This window comes from Phalacrocorax aristotelis, chromosome 3, assembly GCF_949628215.1.
Source record: "Phalacrocorax aristotelis chromosome 3, bGulAri2.1, whole genome shotgun sequence".
Classification (NCBI taxonomy): Eukaryota; Metazoa; Chordata; class Aves; order Suliformes; family Phalacrocoracidae; genus Phalacrocorax; species Phalacrocorax aristotelis.
The window spans coordinates 64,226,963-64,246,354 of NC_134278.1; the positions used below are offsets into that span (position 1 = coordinate 64,226,963).

The 19,392-nt window shown below is 38.8% G+C and overlaps 1 protein-coding gene across 11 annotated transcripts in view; it reads right to left on the minus strand.

Moving 5' to 3' along the window:
• MAP7 (microtubule associated protein 7) overlaps positions 1-19,392 on the minus strand; it is a 123,085-nt gene that overhangs the window by 26,639 nt on the left and 77,054 nt on the right. For all 11 annotated transcript variants that reach the window (XM_075087716.1, XM_075087719.1, XM_075087718.1 and 8 more), the window contains 4 exons: positions 11,424-11,587; positions 10,488-10,599; positions 6,961-7,071; positions 1,454-1,567 (listed from right to left, as the gene is read on the minus strand). In XM_075087716.1, the coding sequence (XP_074943817.1) occupies positions 1,454-1,567; positions 6,961-7,071; positions 10,488-10,599; positions 11,424-11,587 (501 nt within the window). The remainder of the gene's footprint in view (positions 1-1,453; positions 1,568-6,960; positions 7,072-10,487; positions 10,600-11,423; positions 11,588-19,392) is intronic.

A 19,392-nucleotide genomic window follows, 5' to 3' on the forward strand; every position in this document is an offset into this window, starting at 1 on the left:
GTAATTTTCTAGGGAATAATGACAGGCTGGGATGAGCTGAGTGCTCAGAGCACAGCTGTGAGCCATTATCACCACCTGATCATTAATCTCCAGGAAGTGTCCTGCATGAAGGGACTGCAGTTATTGCTCCTAGAGAACAATACCTGGAAAACAATGAGCAGATGGATTATTCTTCTGGGTGGTACAGTTCCAGTTAGCACAGAGAAGGCATTTCAGGGGAATTACCTCAGAATGATGACTGACAAATCAGACATTCCTGCTATTTGCAATCTTTCTCAATATTCCACTCAGTTTAGAGCTTCTTGTGCAGCATAAAGAACAGCAGTCACAAAACAAATCTTCATGCTTGCTCCAGTAAAGTAACCACTTACAAAATTAAGTTGCTGCTATCTCAACTATTCCCTAACAAGGAGCTGAATTTCCAGTATCCTGCTTGGTAGATGACATTAAGTATTCATTTTACAAGCTGTTGTTTGTGAAGAGTGAAACGGAATTTTGTACTTGTTAATTCCACTGATTGCAGAATATCATCCACATTTTTGCTCCTACAGCACTACCCTTGTGCAAATGTACTGCAGCCCTAATCAGTTATAAGGGTTCCTAAGCGAAAGCTTCTTTAAAAGTAAGCTTAGCAGATCTCTCTTCCTTCTTACCATCGATGTCCTTTAATTAGAATAAAAATCCTGTCCATGTCAAACAGGAAAGACCTGCCTACACTTAAGTATTCAGCATGTACAGCAACACACTACTGTAATGGTAAAGTCCCCAGTGCATGATCATAAAACATTCTATGATAAAAGAAGCAGCAGCTGTCACCTGCCTAAAGCACATGATAAGCGAGTATGGCCTGGTTGTCTTCAGAACACAGTTTTGCCTGGGCTTTAAGGTACCACCTAGCAGTATTTTCCCACTTCTGCATGTAATTTTCACTTTAGCAGACATCAGAGCTGTTCTGGGGTTGGCAGAGAACTCGACAGTTACTGTAGCCTCACTAAACCTGTACCTTTAACTTCATGTCCTATTAAATCCACTGCAGCCAGGGCTTATCCTTCTGCAAGTCTAACGTGTTCGATTTGGGAAGTGCCCTGGTACAGAATGAAACTATTTTTTACAGCAAGCAGCTCATAGCCTTAGCAGTGGGTGTGCTGAATCAGCTCTTTACAGCACTGAGGGTGTTTCCTTAAACAGCCACGGACAGCATGGCTTTGTTGCCCTGTGTGTTGTTTCATCTATTGCATTGTGATGAAGCAAAAGGAATTAAGAAAGAGGTTGGAGGTTGGCGAAAGAGGCATAACAAAGAAGTGTACAAACAAGCTTTCGTGCTGTCACGCAACGTAGTCATGGACATTCAAGCTCCTTCTGGGATGATACCGTACACTCAAATAAATATTTTTCCAGGAAATATGGAAAAATAAGTGGCCAAGACATGAAGCCTCTGTTCTTATGGGTTTACCTGCATCTCCAGTCAGTGCAGCTGTGCTTTTACTTCTGGCCAGGAATGAGTGAGTGGGCGTCAGAAGCCTGCTAACGATGCTGCTCTCCCATGGACTGAGCTGTAGACGGCGAGCTGAATGTGCACCATACAAGCAAGGTGTTAGATCAAAAGCTTCACAAATAACTACATGTTGCAGAAGTATTAGTATTATCTCCTCATTACTACATAACATGAAAATCTTGACACTGTCATTCAGAGATCAAAAGCATACAATCATACAGTGTTTTGCATTTTATTCTTACCCCATTTTAGTAGAGGAATTACTACAGGCTCACATACACCTGAACATTCAATTTGTGTAACTGCCTGTGGCATTATGGCAAATTGCTATCAAACTAACATCCATGCTTTGCACATATGCCACCTTTCCTATTAGGAATGATAGGATAACTACTGCACTAGGAGAGCAGTTGCCACTCCTAAATACAGACTTTTACAGAGTGAGTGCGTCCCAAGCGCTTTCTATACATAAGGTATATAGTCTTCTAGCTATAAAAAAAGACCAGTTACTAAAACATCTTCCAGAATCTGCCAGCCCAGTTAAAAAAAAAAACCCAAAGGTTGCTTACTACTCTACAGAGGATTGTGTCAAAGAAAGAGGTTTTGTCAAAGCATTGCAAAAAGTTGCAATGTGCCTCAGCTGCAGATACCAAGCTCAGCAGCTACAGCTGTCTCAGTAATACACAAAGCCACAGAATACAGTAAGTACATTTGATCATTAATTCTGTCAAAAAAAAATCCTGTTAATGATAATTTTCAGTTTAGAACAGTAACAAGACACAACTTTGAGCACTTAGTCTGTTTTGAAAACACTCTATACATTGACCTGCTGCAATGACTCCCTTGCCTTGCTTTTCCCAATACCACCTAATGCAAACTTATCTTGTCGATATCTTCCTTCTGCCTTGTAAAATTTCTTTACTTTCTTTAATACTATTTAAACATTGATCATGCAGAAGAGCCCTATAAGTTATTTTTTATATTGAACTAGATGTTTCTTTGATGCTTTGATGCAACAAACTGTATTATAATGAGCATCACAAAACAAAAAATTCAACTGGTTCCCATAGTAGTTCATTATAATAAGCTTAGACTATAGCAATAATCTTGGTGTTGCAAGTGAAATCGGGTCTCCTTACATCTCAGCATTCATTGCCCTTAGTTTGGTGTTCACAGCAACAGAACTGCATCTTGAATTTATGTTTGGTCTCTAAAGCAGTCATTGAAGTGACTGGCTGTAATAAACTTGAGATTAATTTGCATTTTTAAAGGTAGAGATCCATCACTTTTAACAGCCATGAACTCTGAATCTGTCTTTAATCTACCCCATGCTGAGCCCCATGAAAAGAGGGCCCAATCTCAATCTCATGTTTCGAAAATCTAATTGCCTAATCTGCCCTCAGTGCTGTTTTTCACTTCTCAAATTGCTCCGCTAAATTTTGCTAACTCAATAAGGGGCATTACTATAGAAATATAGGACTCTCAAACACAGCAGGCTCTCTGGATAAGTGTCCTTACACAATGTACTACTGCCAGAGCTCTTTGTGATTAATGGTTCCATTTTGCATTGGTACAGATTATACAGGGACACAAAATACCCTACAGAGACCTCCATTACAGCACACACATTATCATTAAGAATGTGATTTAACAATGAGGAAGGAAAGGGGGGGGGGGGGGGGGGAATCACAGAACTACCATTAAACTGGATGCAATAATGGTAAAATCTTTGCTTCCTTTCTTCTCCAGGCACCATGCTCAGTATGATCACTGTTTAAAGCTACAGTTGCAAGACAGCAGAACCTTCTTTGTCATCTCATGCTTTACTAGATGAGGCTCACAGGCATGAGTATGGATGAGTCTGGAGAAACTCTTCTACCGTAGTTTAACACAAAGATTATACAGCTTCAGAAAGCCAATAAATCAGTAATACATATACTATTAGTTTCTTGGAGTTTATCTGTACAAGCTGCAAACAGCTGATAAGTAAATATCACAATGAAACGTGGCCCTGTGGGCCAGCCACAGACCTTACATGTTAGGCCCCGAGATGAAGAAGTCTTAAGAGGACACAGCTAAGAGACTGATGGCTTGGAACACTAAATTGCCATGTCTCACCTATCCCATGTCATTTGCCCTTAAAGTGAGTATGGTTTAATTCTCTCTTCTCTTTGCCCCCTAACACAGGGGAGCTTATATCCACATCACCTACTGGAAGCAATCGTGTACTCACAGCATCCAACTAACAACACTGAGGCAGTGTTTGGGAGTGAGCTAGCTGATATGCGCCAACAGTGAGCTAAAAGAAACCAACAAAAACTCACTTCTCACTAGAAGCAAAAGGCATGATTCAGAGGTATCAAAATAGTTTTAGCCAGGAGCTTGGAGTGAAGACTTCCTAAATCTCTAAAATAGGTTTAGATCAGAGTTCATTTAAATATACAACTTGGCTTTGTGGATCAAGGTCATCACATACTGACTTTTCCAAGCACACAGCTCCTTGAAAACATATTTGACACTTTCTAACAGTCATTAGCATCTCCATTAACCTACAACAGCAGAATAAAATTTTGCTCACTGGGTTCCAAGTACAGTATTAACACCGAAATGCATTGAACAAGTTAACTTTGGTGTCCAATTCACACTGAAGCAACCATACAAAAAAAAAGGGCATCACAAAATAAGACCGACTTTAAAACAATGAGGTCAGGGTGTTTTTTTTTCTTGCTCTTTTTGTTTTTAATGCCTTAGGGTGATGTTTTCAAGACTTAGTCCTTCAAACCATCTAAGAGACAAGGGGAAATGATGTTTTTTTGTTCTCATGCTGTGTGTTAGGCTATCACTCTTAGGGGTGTTTGCTTCTTGTTTCCACACAGGAAGCACATTCGTGATAGGGTTGCTGGTGCAAGTATCCCTACCCCCAGCTACAAGCAGGTTAGTCTAAACAGGTTAAAGATGATCTTTATAGCCTAACTTGTAACTGAAAAACACAAAGTCCCAGGGAGCTGATAACAGTGAATTGATTACAATCACCTGTATTTGTCTTCAGGATATACAAACTGAACACTGGAAAGTTGTCTTAGCAGCAGCAGGATAAAGTGGCAAGTAAGCAAACAGCAACATCAGATTAGTTCTAGGAACAGATGGGAGGCAGGGGTTTAACAGGTCTCCTGATGAGCACCATGAAGCAGACTCTCATTGATAGCAGTTGTATTTGCTCATACAGAACCACAAACATGGCAGGTGGGGTAAGAATACTCTATGCTTAGATTCTCTTTCAAAAGGTAACAATACTGGAGCCCCTGAATTTCTTCTCTAAAGGTGGCAGACAAAGATGATGCAGTGTTCAAGACCATCATCTGTTTGAAAGAAAATCCACTGCAGAGAGGAGGAGGAACACAACTATGGTGCAAGTTTTGCTTATCAAAATTAAGGAAGTGTGTAACTCATACCTCATCTAAAGTATTATCCACTTGCACAGCCTCCCTTAAAGAGCAAAATTACCAAAAAGTATTTGACAACAGCAGCTCTCTTCACTTGAATGTGTTCATGTTTTGTTAAAGTTTCAACTACTCAGACCTGTACCACTAACATAAAAGCATAATGAGAAGCCTGTTCTAGCTGCTCGGTTGTAAAATTGTGATAAAGAGCTATATAGCAATACTATACTTGAAAAGGAATTAACCAGTCTTTTAGGCAATTAGTTAATGAAAATTTTTATCTTTTGCTAGACAAAAAAAAATCTCATTCTTCAAAAGGTAACAACAAGGTGCTGCTTAACAGAAGATGTGTTCTTGATGACAGCAATAAGCCACTTAGGGTAAGCTTATTATCCTCATCTCCAGCTTGCTGTTTTGCAGGTAGGAGTAAGCATTACTGACAAAGTGTGATTGGGTGCCCTCTGTAAGGTGAAATGGGGAGCAGACAGTCACAGCCTTCCTTTAAGCATTTGCCTTAAGATGTTGAGGCTACTGGAGAGACAAGTGGCACTTCTCCAGATACATGCTCAACTAGATTTAGGTGTATGACTCTGCACAAGAAAGAGGACATTTATAGTGTTTGGATTTGCTTTCTGTCTCGGAGTCTGAAAGACATAACAGACTTCTGAAGAGTTCTGTGCTGTTTTAAATTAACTTGCCGAGCAAAGAATGCCTCAACATTTAAAGTTTTTGACATAGGCTGCCACTTCCATATTCCTTCCCTTTCCCCACTGCTAGACTACCTACTCTTCAGTCTAACTTCTCCTGAACTCAAAATGGGTGGCAGAAACTATTGTGCAATGAGTTACAGTCCATAAAAGACTACCCCTCATATTTAATGTGTGCTGCTGTTTCCTCCCTGCTCCCCCACAATCCTTTCTCAAAGAAGCATTCCCTGGCAAAATGTATATATACCCAAAAAGCTAATAAAATTAAAACTGACCATGTTTCTTCAATAATTTTTTGCCCTAAATTGAGTTTTGGAATAAATAATTTCCTAATATAGCGCTGTATTACCAGACTCTACAACTAGGTTAGCCCACTAGGATTAAAATGACTCATCAAATCTACCAGATACACACGTACAAGCATGCACATAAACCAGCATTTAGTTAAGACACACAAATAATGACATCTACCAATCAGTTCTGCAACACAACCAAACTTCCATTCAAAAAATGTTTTTGAAAACATACATTTATATGGATTGAAAGGGGACAGAACTTCTCATTCTCAGTAGAAGACAAAAAAATCCCTTCCAAGTACTTTTCTGTAAAGCTTTTTGCACAAGTTATACAAGAGACATTCTTTTATAAAACTCTCATGCTCAATGCTTCATTCTCATAAATCCTCAGAACAGAGGCAGCAATTCAGCTACATTAATTTTAAGAGCTTGTTTCTCTCTTATGCAGAGCTGTAAACTTCAAAAACATAACACCAAAATAAAGCAATCTTTGAAAAGTAACTGGACACAAAAAGTCAATAAACAGACCATATGAAAAATACTCATACCTCTTCAATAAAAATAATCGCAAATTATAATAAAATAACTACTTGGAAGCTTCATGCAACGTGTTCTTAGATATTCAAGAACTACCACCAAAGTAGGAACACAAAATAATGACAAGATGGCCTAACGCAAATAAAAGGTTACACATGACTGCATGCACTATGGAGCAATGTGCTCTTTCAATAGTTGTCTCTCATTTACTAAAAACCTGACAGAAGCACTGCTTTTATCACTTGCTAAAGTAAGATTGTTTAGGAAAGTTCTCATTTTAAAAAAACCAAGAAATATATATTCTTCTCACAGGAAAAAATGTTCAACCATTTACTTTTCACATTTGAAGTCTTTTCACTCCCACTTAGATGAAGTACAGAAAATGACTTCAGAAGCTTGTTTTATGAGCAAAGTAATACATCAATATAGAACATTCTTGCTGTTTTTTTCGTTTGTTTGTTTTTTTTTCCTCTTTGAAACTGTACCTCTGTCTGGAGAATTTAGTAATGTTGCAGATGAGGAGGAGAGCCGCTTGTTAATGACTGGATCAACATGTTTCGAAAGGTTCATTGTTGAAACAGACCGCCTGTCTGGATCTAAAACAAATGGAGATAATGCTAATTGACAGCCACATGCAGTAGTGCAAGTTCCTAGCTCACTAGTGGGAGGAGGAAAACATGACTAGGTCACTCCTGCTCTACCACACGAACTTCCAAAATAGAATGAACTTCTCAGTAGACGTTGTACAGGCGACTCAAAGACTGGGCACAAAACCATTTATTTTAAGTCTAAAATATTCCGTTCATTGATTACTGTTCAATCAGGATGCAATCCAAGGACTTAATGGAGCATCTAGTAGATCCTAGTGAATACTAGGAGAAAAGATGCTGTTTCCTTGTTCCTTTCAATATTCTCAGAAAAACTTTGCTCATGACTTACAATAAAAAGTTTCAATGGAGTACCAACATGCTTGGAAATTTGAGGTAATTTATAAAAAACCCCTTAGCACCTGAATAAAAGGTGACATGTGACAGGGCACTGTTACTAGGCCAAAGGTCAGTATCATGACAATACAACGCCGAAAGATTAAGGGAAGACTACTGCTCAAGGGTAAACACAAAAGGAATTAAAAGTTTTAGTTAAAAAATTCCAGTTATGTATAAGTGCTATAAGTGCATGACTTCCCACCACAGAGTCATTTTCTACCTGCTGTGAATGAAGCTGTAGTTAGTCAATCCAAACCAGCACACAGCTTAGCAGATAAAGAAAATGAGTCTCTGGGGAAGGCTAGAGACTACTTGTAATGCACATGCTTGCTATAGAATACTAAAGGATTTTATTTTGCTTTTAGGTTCTCTACATTTTAGAGCAGTATTACATCATTTGCCTGCACAACTGCTGCAGTGTCAGCATCTGCACCCTACTGAGGGGGTGATGGCTATTTCAACAATACATATTGCACACACTTTGCACACGTGCGTGTCACACGAAGGTTGCTAGCAATGGCAGAAGAGAAGGAATGAGCTAAGCAAGCTAGCTATATGCTTTCTCTCAAGAAAAAGGTACATGCATCAACTACATGTCCTCCACTGCAAATTTCCATTTGGAAGCCTCACATTTGGAAGATGCTGGGAAAATCAGTTCTGCTTTTGCTTACATTTTAGCATGTACTGAACCTCAGCACTCAGCAAAGCATTCAACCATGCTGAAGTGCAACGAGGCTTCAGCATATGTCTAAATGCTCTGCTGATTCATATTCTGTGTGTGCAAAAATATGTCCACGTACTGTTTTGGAAGCAGATACAGACTCAGACACTGACAACATTAAGGAGGATGTTGCTGAAATATTTTCTGCAATTGTTTATTTATGACAAGTACGTGAACATTGTATTTACCTGTTCTGACCTAATAGATTAAAGTATACTCACTGTGTAAAAAAAGTTTTCATAGAAATACAGTGCATGAAAAAATACCTTTAGCCTCCCCAGATCTACAAACTATATAGGACTCACTATAACTAGCTGGTGTGAAGAAAGATTCTGCCCTACCCCATGTGATTATCTGCTCACTTTGTCTCATGTTAGAATGACTCAGTGAGGGTATAAAAATCAGCAGATTGAGTACTGGAAAGGGGATAAAACTCAGCAATGGGCTTTAAAAGGAGAAAACTAAGCATTATAGAGCTAAGAACAAGACTGCTGTAGGCTGGCAAGATTATCCCACATTGATCCATGGGGTATGTTGCAGAGAACTGTGTGTGAGTCAGTACTGGAGACAGGCTACTTAGGCTTCATGTGTCACAGATCTTCGTCAGAAAAATATTTGTGGGAATGGGATGAGGATTTTGAACTATCTTACCTATAGCTGACAAAATGCATACTATATCAGTACTGCAAAATTTCCTACATTTAGCATAATGTAGCTTTCTGAAGATGACAATTGACAACATGAAAAAAATCACCTCTTGTATTTGGCTTGCCAGCATTTCTCTTGTGTCTATGAACGTTATTTAAATGAACGAAAGTCAGCATAGGATTGGTGTGTATGTGTTGGCAATATGAATCCTATAAATGTAGAACAGGCCAAATGCAATCCATTGCCTAGGACATTGCTGGTTTCTTTGTTCTAAAAAAAAATAATTAAAATATCCACGAGCAATACATCAGCCAATGCAACTGGTTATATGTCTGTGTTTGTGTGCAAAATAAATGTAAATCCTGCATGTGTGTAGTATGCCAAGAGGGTTTTAGAAAAGACCAAAATATTCAAATTGTGTCTCCTTGAATTCCAGTAGATGGAATATTATGCTTTATTTCAGTGAATTGTGCCAAATCTTTAGAGTCAGCCAGTAGTAACTCTCCAGAGTAAAAATAAATAATAATGAAAAAATCTGGTACTAACAACAGCTCTAGTCTATCAGCATGATGTTAAGCATGCATTGCAGCTACATGAGGGTGGTTTAGTTACTGATGATCTCATTTCCTGAGAACTAGCTATGGGTAAACGAATCAACAAACCACAGCAATTATGTACCAGGTTTTCTAGCACCACCCAGAGATCTGAAGTGGTGCTCCAGGCCTGCTAAATCGAGAAAGGTGAATGATGATTCAAAAAAATAACCTAGAAACAGAATGCAAGACAATGGTTTTTCACAATAAAGAAAATAAAAATCAAATAAGTTATACAGAGTTAAGCAAAAAAGTAACCTTTTATGAAAAATAACTGTTTATTGAACTTATATATGACAATGATTCCAGAACATTCTTTTCTCAATTTTTTGTTCCTCGTTGATGAAAGGCTGGACACATTAAAATGTATACATTAGAGTAGGAAGAGAAGAATTCTAAGTACCACTTTCTGATGAAATAAATAAAGGACAAGTTCTATTTTTGGGTTTGAGTCATATTTAACAGGGCATATACACATTAATGATCAGCAGATTATGTTAAAGAAGATAATTGAGGAAAAAAGCATATAGCTAAAATTCACTTAATTTTCCCATCTTTAAGTTTTTCTAGGGGGAAAAAAAGGGACTTCTATATCCCAAAATATCTGTACAAGGTACAGATAGCTTATTACAAAGAACAATTTATTTCTTGTGTCTGTTTTAATCTCAGTATTTGGTCATTTCCACCAGACCTATTTTTTGAGCCATGATATTTAGCATTTGCACACAGTAGCTCATATCACAAGACTGACACAGCACAAGCACACCCACACGCACAGACGCAAACAACAGCAAAGCAGCAGAAGCAAGAAGCTGTAGCGAGACAAAGTTACAGAATTAGTCAACTCCTGAAACAAATTTTAACTTCTGTTCAGATTTTTCCTTGTCATCTTTTTGCTACACAAGAATGTCAGAAACATGCCATTGCTAGCAATAGTAAGATCAAGAGCAAATATTTTAAACCAGCGAACACTGAACCATCCTTGCTTTTAACAGAAGCAAAGTAAATTCCAGTTAACTGGCAGGGCGGGGAAACTGGCTAGCAAACCAAGCCTCCCTCTTTACCTGTGTTATTAATGCGGTTATGTAGTGCTCCTCCCCAGGACCACCTGTTTTGCTTTTGTTTTGGCTTCTGGCTTCTTTCAATTGTGCGACGTACAACAGCTTCATGTCGTTCCTTAAGTACAACAGGATAATACATTTGGATACTAGTGGGTTTTTAACTTAATCTTTTCATCAAGCCCTGCTACCCTCTACATGGACAAAACTTAGCAGGCATCTTGGAGTTGTGTTCAAGTTTGCGTGCTGCCAAGACACACACTCAGATGAACCATCCTAACTCTAGAACAGGATTAGGCAATAATTAAGCCATAAATATGTTAAGATATTTAACTGTAATTTTGAAAAGGTAAGATCTGTTTGAGACCTGCAGAAGTGCAGAGAAAAAACTGTGGCCCTGTTATAGCCACCACTACATAAAAACAACCTAGGGCTACTTCCCACCTTGTATCTCCCACCTACTAAATACTAGAGCAGTGGGAGAGAGAACAAACAAAAAAAAACCACACAAGGATGAGCTGACTTATGTAGGATCACGCGGCAAGTAGTTCCCAGCTTAACTGAGACAAATCAGCCAAGACCATATTTCATTACACACTCACTTTCTTAAAGGTTTTGTTAGGGCAATTAATATTTAGCTACCCCTATACTGAATGACTAAGAATTAGCAGATAATCATACAAAACTAACCCAATTTTTATTTTTCTGCATGAGTTTGTCCAGTGCCATACACTACCTTAGATGTGCTCAGCTTAGCTGCATTTGATTCATAAAGGGCACTTCAAGAAGCAGTATCTGTGCAAGGCTTAAAATCCTCTTACGCACACTCTTTCATACTGACTGTGGCTTATGCTGCATTCTTTCAATCAACTTGAAGTTTGGTAGTACCATATCTTATAGTAAAAGCAAACTGAAAAGTGTTTTCATGACATTTATTCTTACCTTATCTTCTTCTATTCTCTGTCTTCGCTTTTCCTCTACAGCAGCTCGCCTTCTCTCTTCCTTTAACCTCTGCTCTTCTAGCTTCTTTCTGCGTTCCTCTAGGTGTTTTTCATAATGTTGCCGGGCTCTCTCTTCTCTTTCTAACCAGATGGATTCTCTTGCAGCTGTGAGAGAAATAAGAAATAAAAAGAATCAGCACACTATATGTGATGAAGGGTTTAATACGATTTTAATAACCAAGCTAAAGGGGAAAACTTTTGAACTAATTTTCTTAAGATGACACACAAAATATCCTAATTTCTCCTCATGCATTAAAACATCATGTACCCTGGTCACACATTCATTTCATTTCACCTCAATTTACTTACTATGAATTACCACCAGAAACAGTTAAATTATTTGAGCATATAGTTTCTATGTGGAAGAAAGGATTTTTTTTTGTTAGCTTAAAATACCTAAATACTTAAGTCAGATATATGTGAATACACTTCTGTTGTACAAACCACGACAATTCTCTGTAATCTTTTACTGTAAAAGGAAAGGTTAAAACTATCACTATCACCACTATATACCTTTTCTGATCAATACAGATCTCTTGTGATAGAGGTGGCTGGGACGACAAGTCTAGCAGCTGGACTGTTGGCCGTACCAACAGCTGACCAGAAGGAAACAAGTTACCCACCAAAGAAGTCAGTCTAGAGGTGAACTTTGTCATATAACTCTACTGCTGCAGAGCTCTGAACAACACATTTCAGAAGTGCCAATCAAGACAAGACAAGAAGCAGTACAGGAGACAGATTTTGGTCCCCATTGGCATCAGAGTTTTCATGAAGGCACTTTCTGGAACATGGCCTCAAACATGAAAGTGAAAGTCCACATGAAACCATTTGCATATGATACTCTGGACCTCTCCCCATTGCTTGTCTTGAAAGCTTCAGGTGCCAGAAATTTTTGTGTTCAAAACAAAAAACCTGTTACTTGCTTTTTAAAAATCCTGGGCATTTGAGACCTCTGGATCTTCATGAACTGACAGATGGGAGTGCAGGAAGAGATGCACATGAATGTCCCGAGACAAACGTCACCGAGAATCACATTAAAAAACTATACACAGAAGGAGCTCGTTGGTAATACAGTAGCAACAGGGAACCAGGACAGCAAAGCGCCAAAAATACTCTCAATTTTCAAGGCCAGCAATGTAATTTCTCTACCTAAGTCTGAGACAGTACTTTTAAAAATTCAATCTGAGGAAAAAAGAAAGAAAAGAAAGAGAGCCTATTGTTATATCCACATACTCTAGAACAGCAACTCCAGGCTTCAGCTAGCAGAGGTATTTGTGTTGACAGAACCACACACCAAAACCAAAAAACCCAAATAAATACTTCTAGGTGTCCAGAGCAGACATTGCAATCGCTTCTTATAACGTTAGGGCTCACCTTCACCGAACTGTTCTTCTGCACTTTCCTGCCTGCTCAAACAAACCCCACCTCACCTAATGAAGAGCTTAGGCTGTGCTCTAAGCCTTATGTACTTGCATACACAGTCTCATGAAAAATCTCTATCCTGAGTAGACCAGTTCATATGTAGAGTATCTCCCTTAAGATAACAGCTCTCTACCATTTCAGATGTCAAATACTTTGACAAGAGCAGACAGCATGGTTAGCTTTGCGGTGGTATACAAAGTAGCAGAGAGGTGTTTGTTCAGCAGCTACAAGCAACCATAAGACACCCTCTTGGCAAGATGGGTGAAAGTTCAGCAGGATGTTTGCAGGAGATTTAACAATCATAGCTAGAATAATCACAAGAGCAAGGAATAGCACCGTTGCTTAGATAATTACTAACAACAGGGGTGAAAAGTGGCACCTACAAATTTAAACATAAGATTTATAGAAATGTGAATGGCAGACTAAGGCAGAAAGTATCATAATACGCTGGAATAAGCAGCTTCCAAGGCCAACGGAAATCTGCAAATACTCCTTTTTCTATATTAAAGCCTTTCAACATAACAAAATAGAGACAAAATTGGTGTTCAAATGCAAGACTAATTTGTAAACCAGACACATGCATCTGCTGCTCTTTCCTGGGAGCCAATAGCTCACCAAGAGAACGGATGGACAGAGATGGCTCCCACTATGGTCTACCCTCCTCCCAGAACTACATGACATGACCCCTCATGATGCTGTCTTTCTATTGTCCAAATCCAGAGAAGACTGAGCAAAGGGCCCTGTCTGAGCCCTCAGACTGAGCTCTGTCTGAGCCCAGTTTTTCCAGCAACTTGGGTTACGTACTGAACAACTGAAGTGTAAGACATTACCTCTGAGGTACCATCACCTCTTTTCGTCTTTACCCTCTGCTTAACAGTCCAATGCCTTGGGCAGAACCACTGTCAGCCTGTCACCAGAAAGGTAGTGATTTTTGCAAAAGCTTGCTCTTCCTATTAGCTTCTGCACAGTTGGATTGCAGAATAGGGTCAGCCCAAGAATAGGCAGCCACATCAGTAAACTGTGCTGTTCTTTCCACTTATTCCATGTGCATTTATCTTGCTTTCTTCAGCAAATGAGGATAACATTCTCTAAAAGCAGCAACCCAGTTAATTTAAACAAACTACTTTTAAAGAAAACACCACTTACTCTCCTTAATAGCATCTAAAAACTGGCAAAATACATTTCTAAAGTTACACTTAAAGGGAAAAAGAATAAAGTATCATTAATTTTCAAATTCTGCACTGCAAACATTTTATGTTAACTCCTCCTTTCTCCTGAATCATTGATGAGGATTTCAGAGAAAGTTAACACTTATTACAGGATAGGACTGCTTCATATCTCCCTATTCAAAACACACACATTTTAAAATTATATTAACTTTTACCCATTTTGGTGATGTTTCATGAGCATCCAGTGTTGGCTGACACCAAGAGCAGTAGCATTTACCCTCCTCTAGGCCCTGAGCTTGTACTCGTTCCTCCCCACGCTGACAGTGCTGCTCATGGGACTGAGATCAGATGGAACAAGGAAACAGTCTGGTCAAAACCAGGTTCTTCCATGCCTTTTTTCTTTCAACACTCTTACCTGCAGCTGGTCCTGCTGGAGATCGGTCAGTCTGGGCAGATGGGTAAGCAAACACGCTGCCGAGTGGGTTTAGGGGGTTCTGAGGAAGCCTCGGGGCAGAAATGGGACTGTGGGGCAGCACAGCCTGCCTGAGCTCTCCTGAAGTGAGACAGTGCTCAAAAGTTTGACCTGTTGTCAAATTCTGCAATGCAATACATGCAGAGAAGCTGATTTTACCTTGTTGATACCAGACTATGACACCAGACTAATTCAAACCTAAACTACACCTAGAGAAGGTTACAGAATATGGCTTCTCTGTATTCGGATTTATGAAAGCTTCGGCTTTCGTGTTTAGAAAAAGTAATGAGGACAGTACATTTGAACTTTCAAGACTAAATTCAGGAAGAGAAAGGCTGAAAAAATTTTTATGTTTTGGCATGTAAAAAGTTAACTTCCACATACACTTTCACTGCTGGGAAGACAATCAGAATGCTAAACCTCCGGATATAACACTAACCTTCAACCTTCTGCTCCTCAAAGAAGGGATGATAAAAATCATACTTTTTGATAAGGAAAGACAGCTCAATAGCAGAAACACACATCGGTCATGGATTGCCAAGGCAAATGAAAGTGTTAGGCTGGAACAAATTATAACAAAAAAAATAGATCTGATTTCAAACAAATACAAAAGCTGTGTCTTTCTTTAACTTTTAAGTTACAGGCAAAAGGCAGCAGAAAATATACATCCATCTGTTAACATGAGGAAGCTACTGATTTTACGCTTGGACCAAGTACTTTAACTAGTATATAAAAGCATGACTTACATCTGTTTTCTAATAACAAGTGTAATATCTATTCTCATGAATTTAACTTTTTCCACACATAATATTATTTCCACAAATAACCTTTCCTTCTTTTAAATGTTATTTTAAAAAAAGTATTAATTCCTACATTTTCTCTTATTAGAGAATGAAAGGGGAATATTTCCTTTGTTTTCACTGCTTCCTGTATGCACTACTGACATTCTTGCATGAACTTAAGGGGTCAGTTTTTGCCATCTACAAGGTAGCTATGTAAAGTGACATAAGTCAGTGCCCTTAGATATATGAAGATATATTCAGGAAAATTAAAAGAAAAACTTTAAAATAACATCTTTTTATTTCATTCTCATGTCCCTGTTTATGAATTTGCAGAAACTTTGTTTCCTGCTACCCCAGACAGAAAGGAACATATTGTAGTCTAGGGTAAGAAATTGAAGTTTACTCAAGGATTTAAAAAAGCCCCTATTCTAGGGTACAAATTAGGGCTATCAAGCCCTATTCTGGACACATGGGTATGTTTCTACAAGCACAAGCAGCTGTGTTTCATAGACACACATACATCAAATGCCTTGCTGATAGAAGGAATCAGCAGATGAGCCTACAGGAAACAGAAGATACCTCTAAAAGGCCTAATGAGCTCAGAAAAGCAGCCGAGTGGCAGGATGCAGAAGGGGAAAATACCCACTTTTAGGATGGCTCCTCCAGAAGCTACGCTAAGAGCTCTGCCCAGTGCTGAGTCAATGTTGGACTCCGGTATGGGTACAGTCCAATGAAAATGCTTTTTTTCTTGGGGCTGAGCCTTAACAACATCATGATTCTGCTCTCCCTTGTAATATCACACATGGTCTGACAACATGCAAGAACCTTTCAAAGAAAGCTTGGTCATCATTCAAGTAGTACCTATATGCTGAAAGTTTAAATGGCATAGGAACATTTGCATAAAAAGCTGGAAGATACAAAGAAAAGTCACCACCTGATCCTTGTTCTATTTCATTACTTAGTACAATCTATACATTTGAACACAGTCATGTGATACAAGGCAACAAAATTAGAGCGTAACAACAAGATTTAGAAATTGAGCCCTTGACATGCTGTTAATACCCTCTGCTTGTTTGCAAACTAATAATGCTGGATTAGATTACAAAGTAACATAATTAAGGCTATATTTCTGTCACCTCTGAAGTGAATAACAGAGCAAAAGAAAACAAAGTCAATCAAGAAAGAAACATTCCAGTATTAAGAGACATGTAAGGCTTGATCCAACTAATTTTACACTAGAATTAACTAATGTTAACTGTAAACCACGCATGCTTCTTTTGTGGAAATCATTCTGTAGTTTCTTTCCCCAGTCATGCACAGACAGTGCCATTCTTTGCAGTGGTTTCAGGCTGCGAGGGAAGGGGAAGCATGCATTAAATATCAAAGCTTCTCTTTTCTGTGTATCCATGTGAAGGGGAGGTCCCCTCCTCTTTTGCTGTCCCTTCTGCTGCCTCTTCACTTTAGTCCTTTTTCTTCTGGTTTACTGGCTATGTAGAGGAAGGGCAGCCTAGGACTGCCCTTCCTCGGTCTGCCTTTTGCATCCATCTTGGACGGACAGCTTACCTGAGTAAAGATCTTGTAAGTCTTTGTCAATCTTTCCAGCCTTTATCTTTTCTGACTTTACAGCACTGACCTCAGCAATACCTTTCTCCTCTGACCGTTGTTTCACCTTTCCTCACTGCCAGCTCCACACTGTCTGAGACTGTGATCACGTCCTTGCTGCATTAGCAGAAAAATGGATCAGTGATGCTTTAACTGTACCTAAAAACAGGGACATTCCATCAGGCCACAAAAATGGCTGACTGAATGAATTAAAAGGTGAACTTCAGAGCTGTAATTAAAGCTGAAGTTAATGTTAGATTCTCTAAGCCAACCTTTCCCCAGTAACCATTCTCTGAGGGACATTCTGCACAGAATTTTTTTGAACTCATCTTCCTTAAAAATTGTTTCCTTGTCTTATAAACCCCTTTGACACTCATGTCCTCTGAGAGCATCCCAAAAGGATTAATATGCTAGGGTCACTGATTACTAGTTTCTGTGGGGCTTCTAACCGTGGAAATGTTGGATAAAGTTCTGTCCCCAGCTGCCAGGGAAGAGAATAAGCCAGAAGGAATTCACTTACAGAAATAAATTTTAATTTTTATTAATGGGATATTTTGCCAATGATCACTTTCAAATGGGAGAGCGATACATATCATAATGTGATCTTTAAAATACTATTTTAATGCTTGTGCATTGTAAGTTTTAAGAATTTAATGGATTTAGCCAACCTGAAATTCAGACATATTCTAAAAACTAAGATTAATAACACATTTCCTTAAATGAAGAGTTAAATCAGATGGCAGGATTACTGTCTTTTGTTCCCAATGCCAGAAAGTAAACGAGCCATGTGTCCTTGTCAGGATCATAATTGTGATAAAAAAGGTCAGTCTTCAAGCAGGATTAGTGTAGATAAAACATGCACAGATGTAAGACTTAAAATAGTTTTCTCAAGAATCAGGGGTGGAGATACTGCAAAGTAAAACCAAGAAATCCCCAAACTTTCCTTTTTGCTAGGCCACTATTTAAGGCTTTCAGAATGAAACCAATTTTAAAATCCCAGTAACTTTCCCCGTTGAAAACACATTTTGAGTTTTCTTTCCAATTATGGAGAACCAGGTCTATGCTAATAAACAGAATGTACCCAGAGACCAATTGGCGTGGAACAACTTTCACCTGCACTACTAAATTTCTACCCTCCAAAATGATGATAGTACTAAATCAACACATGAGGAAAAGCCCATGGGATTCCCCTGCCAATTGCCAAACCTTGTCTGGGAATCAGCAAGGAGACGAGGGCTGGAGCCAAAACCCTGCCAGGATCCATCATAACAGTTTAAGCAAGAACAATTGAGTTTCAGCAGCAGGGAGTGCTCTTCAGCACGGTTAGTTTGCCAGTACAGGTACAACAAATACGGCAGAGTTAAGGGTGAAGCTTCCCTACTGAAGAAACTGTAGTTTCTATTAAACCTTTCCAGTTTGATCAGGCCATCTACCATGTTTACCTTGACAAACAATTCAGCCTCCATTGCCAAACACAGCCAGTCAGGCTGACACATGGAAAGAAGGAACCATAGTGCCAAGCTGGAGCCAGAAGTGTGTATGACAGCTCCCTTCACTCTGCCCTCTAAGAACAGCCCCATATTGACAGCTGCCACTCTCACCTACCACCGCCTCTCTTGGCTTGTGCAAGATGGGAATCCCAAGAGGGTTGGTCTCGCACAGAGGGATCTGATATTCGTATTTTAAAGGACAGATGTTAAATTTCATGCATAGGCACTGTGGTAAATGTGCTAACAGAAACAGCACAAAATGAAAACATGATTACTAAAGAGCAAGTGACACATTGGAAGCATTATTTAGAGAATTAAATAAAGATTACACTAATAATCCTTTAAAGGCTTGAATGCGCATATCAACAAGTAATACACACATTGCCAACTGATCAGGGGAATAAAAAGCATGAAGCACAGCTCCTAAGCAATTCCTTTATTTCTGCCCATATGAAAAGGCAAGTCTAAAAGAATAAAGCTAAATATCAAAAAAATCAATACAACTTATTAGTCATGGACAACATTAGTTGCACAGAAAAAAGCCAAAGAATTATTCTTTCAGAAGTGTTGGGGTGGTGTTTCAAAAGCCTTTCCTACGCTGAAGGAACAAAAAAAAAAATCCTTCCCTTCTTGATGGGGTGATTAGCTGAAACAGCATACACATCCCTGTGTGCCTTCTGTGTTTTTTTTTAAAGAAAGTTCCAAAATTAGAAATTAATATACTAAGGTGTAAGGGGCATTTTTGTAGAAGCCTTTTTATTCTTTTCAATTAGGTAGCATAACATGTTGCTTGAGAAACAACAGATATCAACAGTCCCACCACACATATGGTATATGTATCCAGACAACTGAAACGACAGCACACGCCTTTTCTACTCCTTAAACTCTCATTCAAAAAAGAAAGAAGAGGTAGACACCCAAGCGTAAGTAAAATAAGACTGCAAATCCTCAAGAGTGCAGAGCACATACTGAC